The 5,801-nt window shown below is 35.3% G+C and overlaps 1 protein-coding gene and 2 non-coding genes across 3 annotated transcripts in view; all 3 read left to right on the top strand.

Moving 5' to 3' along the window:
- Positions 1,199 to 1,270, top strand: TRNAK-UUU. The gene has a single exon. It is a non-coding gene; the product is annotated as a tRNA-Lys (tRNA).
- Positions 3,281 to 3,352, top strand: TRNAK-UUU. Its single transcript has one exon. It is a non-coding gene; the product is annotated as a tRNA-Lys (tRNA).
- The window catches only part of LOC104760514 (putative E3 ubiquitin-protein ligase RING1a), a 12,553-nt gene continuing 10,740 nt past the window's right edge, over positions 3,989 to 5,801 (top strand). The window contains exons 1-5 of the mRNA XM_019240034.1: positions 3,989 to 4,224; positions 4,906 to 4,964; positions 5,268 to 5,349; positions 5,480 to 5,600; positions 5,685 to 5,726. Coding sequence (XP_019095579.1) covers positions 3,989 to 4,224; positions 4,906 to 4,964; positions 5,268 to 5,349; positions 5,480 to 5,600; positions 5,685 to 5,726 — 540 coding nt within the window. The remainder of the gene's footprint in view (positions 4,225 to 4,905; positions 4,965 to 5,267; positions 5,350 to 5,479; positions 5,601 to 5,684; positions 5,727 to 5,801) is intronic.

Here is a 5,801-nt window from a genome sequence, read left to right on the forward strand (position 1 = left end):
GTCCTTTACCATAGTTCGCATGTGTGGCCATGCATTATGTGATACTTGAGGTAGCTGACTATTTTTTTCCTATCAAAAATGATCCAAGCATATGATCAACCTATATATCTAATCCAAAAGCTGGCATCGTTGTGACTTGTGAAGATACAATTAGCATCATTTCAACATAACTTCTCTAATACTATTACACTCAACATCACCCAACACCTCGACAATAAAAAAGATAAATCAAATTGTGAGAACATACAAAGTGGTGTGAAGTTGAATGAGATGATCAATTTTTTAGCAAAACTTCTTGGAGCCAGAAGGCAGTGGCGTTTTAGCATGTTCTTATTCAAGGTGATCTGAAGGTTTTAACAGTCGTCGTTGGCGAAAGCTCCGTTGCGGAGGTGGCCGAGACATATGATTTTTATAAAACGGCGGGGGAGGGCAAGCCGTATATATTTGATTAGATGGTGAATGTCTTGGTTGATCAAAAATTGTTGCCACTGACCTCAAGATAGCGGTGGAGGCTCTGTAATTCAAATTAAACGGTGGTTATTCCCACAACCACCAGATGCAGCGTGTCGGAGTGGAATATGAGAGTAAAGAGAGAAAGAAAGTGAGAAAGAGAGAGAATTGCAGAGATGGAGGTATTTTATATAAAAAGTTGCAATATTGGCATCAAACTCTTTTAATAAAAAACAAATCATCCAAAGTTTCATCTTTAAAGTTGTGATTTGTAAGTTATATTTTTGAACTAAAAAATGTTAGAAAAGTCTTCTAGAATCACATTCAGTATAATTTTAAAAAAATAACAGTAAATTTGGAGTGAGATTTATAAATTATTGATTGAATAACAAGTGATTTTAAATGATTTTTATAAATTTCACATTCAATAACATGAGATTTCATATGATTTTAAAAAATCACCAATTAAATAACAGAAGATTTTAATAATTCTCCAAAATCTTCTAAAATATCAAGTTGTATACACCCCGTAAAAGTGATCAAGTTTGACTAAATAAAAGAGACAAAATCTTAAATTCTGTTTGGACACAAGTACAATTACAGTTCGGACCGATTTGGTTACAAAAAGTAAAAAGTAGTCAGTCAATAAAAAAAACGTCTCTTTAGTTGGGCCTCATTGCTTAAACGATATTGGGCCCATTTATGTAGCAACATATACATTCTAACTGAGGAATGACATTAACAAACAGCCGTCTTAGCTCAGTGGTAGAGCGCGTGGCTTTTAACCACGTGGCCGTGGGTTCGATCCCCACAGACGGCGGAGCTTAACTTTCTTTTTAAATAGTACTTCAATTTCTTTTTTAAATCATTCGACAACAAATGGGCTATGGCAAGTGGGATTAGTTAAAAATTTATAATAAGCGGTTAATTATCCTTTGACGCCCCCACTATTATCGGTCAAATTAAAATTTAACCCAACATATTTTATTTCGATCACTTAGCACCCTAATTGTCCCAAAAAAAAATATATATGTAAGATCATTAAACAGAAAGTATTACTATTTGATTTTGCAAATAAACAGAAAGTATTTAATCAGAGTAAATAAATACAAAATCATTCAGGCCAAAATTTGACAATAGCATAAGATATATATTCCAAAACAAAAAAAAGGAAATTTATTTTTAATACCGATTAAATAAGATAATTTGGATAATTTGGGAAAAAAATTAACATAATTGAGAAAAGAAGAAGGGGCTAAAAATTCTCACTTTTTGCTTCGTTCTATATCGGCACCNCGACTTCTACACACTCAATTGGGAAATCGTAAAGTTTTAAATTTTTTACGTTTCATCGATGTTGTGGTAATAAGATAATGGGCCTGATATTTTTTGTTTAATCTCTAGGCCCACAGCCTGATAAGATAATTACCCATAAACTCAACCGGGTCTTGGTCTCGGGTTCAGATTTGTAAATCCGATCGGGTTTTAATTCGGGTCCAACGAGTCAACGATGAGTCAACACCGACGCAAATCGTCCGGTTTGTCGACATTTGATGTGTATAGTGTTCCGCACATAACTTCTTAAACTTCAGACATGTGACCATGTATTACATATAGGTCATGTAGCTGGATGTCCTTTACCATAGTTCGCATGTGTGGCCATGCATTATGTGATACTTGAGGTAGCTGACTATTTTTTTCCTATCAAAAATGATCCAAGCATATGATCAACCTATATATCTAATCCAAAAGCTGGCATCGTTGTGACTTGTGAAGATACAATTAGCATCATTTCAACATAACTTCTCTAATACTATTACACTCAACATCACCCAACACCTCGACAATAAAAAAGATAAATCAAATTGTGAGAACATACAAAGTGGTGTGAAGTTGAATGAGATGATCAATTTTTTAGCAAAACTTCTTGGAGCCAGAAGGCAGTGGCGTTTTAGCATGTTCTTATTCAAGGTGATCTGAAGGTTTTAACAGTCGTCGTTGGCGAAAGCTCCGTTGCGGAGGTGGCCGAGACATATGATTTTTATAAAACGGCGGGGGAGGGCAAGCCGTATATATTTGATTAGATGGTGAATGTCTTGGTTGATCAAAAATTGTTGCCACTGACCTCAAGATAGCGGTGGAGGCTCTGTAATTCAAATTAAACGGTGGTTATTCCCACAACCACCAGATGCAGCGTGTCGGAGTGGAATATGAGAGTAAAGAGAGAAAGAAAGTGAGAAAGAGAGAGAATTGCAGAGATGGAGGTATTTTATATAAAAAGTTGCAATATTGGCATCAAACTCTTTTAATAAAAAACAAATCATCCAAAGTTTCATCTTTAAAGTTGTGATTTGTAAGTTATATTTTTGAACTAAAAAATGTTAGAAAAGTCTTCTAGAATCACATTCAGTATAATTTTAAAAAAATAACAGTAAATTTGGAGTGAGATTTATAAATTATTGATTGAATAACAAGTGATTTTAAATGATTTTTATAAATTTCACATTCAATAACATGAGATTTCATATGATTTTAAAAAATCACCAATTAAATAACAGAAGATTTTAATAATTCTCCAAAATCTTCTAAAATATCAAGTTGTATACACCCCGTAAAAGTGATCAAGTTTGACTAAATAAAAGAGACAAAATCTTAAATTCTGTTTGGACACAAGTACAATTACAGTTCGGACCGATTTGGTTACAAAAAGTAAAAAGTAGTCAGTCAATAAAAAAAACGTCTCTTTAGTTGGGCCTCATTGCTTAAACGATATTGGGCCCATTTATGTAGCAACATATACATTCTAACTGAGGAATGACATTAACAAACAGCCGTCTTAGCTCAGTGGTAGAGCGCGTGGCTTTTAACCACGTGGCCGTGGGTTCGATCCCCACAGACGGCGGAGCTTAACTTTCTTTTTAAATAGTACTTCAATTTCTTTTTTAAATCATTCGACAACAAATGGGCTATGGCAAGTGGGATTAGTTAAAAATTTATAATAAGCGGTTAATTATCCTTTGACGCCCCCACTATTATCGGTCAAATTAAAATTTAACCCAACATATTTTATTTCGATCACTTAGCACCCTAATTGTCCCAAAAAAAAATATATATGTAAGATCATTAAACAGAAAGTATTACTATTTGATTTTGCAAATAAACAGAAAGTATTTAATCAGAGTAAATAAATACAAAATCATTCAGGCCAAAATTTGACAATAGCATAAGATATATATTCCAAAACAAAAAAAAGGAAATTTATTTTTAATACCGATTAAATAAGATAATTTGGATAATTTGGGAAAAAAATTAACATAATTGAGAAAAGAAGAAGGGGCTAAAAATTCTCACTTTTTGCTTCGTTCTATATCGGCACCGAACCATAAACCAAACGAAAGCAAAAGAAGAAGAAGAAGAAGAAGAAGAAGAAGAGAGTAGAGAGATACGTAGTGAGAGAGAGAGAGAGAGAGAGAAAGGTTGAACCTTTTTTGCGTTTCTGTTGAAGAAGATCTTCACTGTGTGTGTGCGTCCCTTTACAATGCCTGTGAGTAATAGCTTCCCGTCCTCTGAGATTCCCGATGAGGGAGACCAACGAAACGACCGATTTAACCCGGAAGCTCAACAGGATCTACAAGAAGAGAAGGGTGATGTGAATATAGTCGAAGAAGAAGTGAAACGCGACGAAGCAGAGGAGGAAGAAGAAGTGAAACCCAACGAAGCGGAGGAAGAAGAAGATAAGGAAGATGATGATGGTGATGACGACGATGCTGAGAAGTTAGTAGAAGAAGAAGAGGTGGAAGAGGAAGAAGAGGAAGAGGAAGAGGAAGATGAAGAAGAAGAAGACGAAGAAGGTAAAGGATGTGTTCCTTTTTCTGGTTGTGTCTACTCTCGTGGAAACGTAAATCACGCTTAAACGTGGGAGTGTGTGTGTGTGTGTGTGTGTGTGTTTGCTCACGATTTTGGTCTCTCTTGTTTGTTTCAGATTCTAAGGAAACAAGTCCATCTTCTCTACCAGGAGGAGACCAATCAGAGTATGATTTTTACATTTCTCTGTCTTTCTTCTCTTCTCCACTCTCTTGTCCAGATGTGTGTTTTGCTTTGATGGGTTCGCTTCTCCATTTCAATTTCTTGGTTTTAGCAAACAGTTTCTACTCAATTACATGTTAAAAATCCCTCTGCTTGATTTAGCAATCTGATGATTTCATCGTTCTTAGCACTTGCATGTTGTGATTCCAGTCGTATTTGCAGCTCTTGTGTTTATATAAATGTAAAGTTTCTAGCTTTGGTTTATTATAGTGACCATTGTGGAGGTTGATCTTAAAGAATGATTCATCTAACATTTAACTTAACCTCTTTCAGTGTATAGCATCTAGAAAGATCCTGCTATAGTTCTCTAATAAAGATGCTGTGATGAATCTTTGTTGTTTAATTGAGTCTGGAAATTTTTTGATGCAGATTTATGGAAATTGATCTTGGAGAAATCCGGAAAGACGTGCAGTGTCCAATATGCCTAGGTACTTAAAAAATTTTGTTAATCTTACAGCATCCATTCCTCGTTGGGAACGAAACTTTTATGAAAGCTACAGAGCCGTTACTTTCTTCAGTCAGTCGGCATGAAATTCTTGCGGCTTTTTGATGTCGTATTCTTGTAGATAACTCGCAGCGAATATGTTGAAACTTGTCTCTTTTGAGGGAAACTTTTTTTGCCTAGCTTTCTCATTATTTTACTGCTGCAAGTCCTTCACAAAATGAAGAAGTTCCATTAATACAGTATGCTACATTTGGCTGATGTGAGTTTCTTGCTATCCTGTCTCCAGGAATCATAAGGAAGACAAGGACTGTGATGGAATGCCTTCACCGCTTCTGCCAGGAATGTATTGATAAGTCTATGAGATTGGGGTATGGCTTCAAATTGTTCCTGCCACTTTACAGTTGCATGTTCATTCATTCTCTTGGGAGCCTTAACTATTGGCTTTCAGCTTTCTAAAGCTTTGTTCTGAGTTTACATTAACTGAAATTGCTATTGCAGGAACAATGAATGTCCTGCTTGCAGGAAACATTGTGCAAGCCGGCGTTCTCTAAGAGACGACCCAAAATTTGATTCTCTTATTGCAGCTTTATTCACAAATATTGATAGTTATGAGGAAGCGGTAAAGCATCAACATATATTATCTGCTTGTTTATTTTGGAGAGATTGTTTCTGTTAAACGCTTTTATTGTTTTGTTTGTTTCAGGAACTGGCTTTTCACGAAGATGAAAAGGCTCGTAATAAGCAGGTCTGATACCTGAGGCAATATGTGTCATATGGATATTGTTGTTATAAAAAAATTTCGACTGTTGCTAAAGCTATG

Source organism: Camelina sativa, chromosome 18 (genome assembly GCF_000633955.1).
Source record: "Camelina sativa cultivar DH55 chromosome 18, Cs, whole genome shotgun sequence".
NCBI lineage: Eukaryota > Viridiplantae > Streptophyta > Magnoliopsida > Brassicales > Brassicaceae > Camelina > Camelina sativa.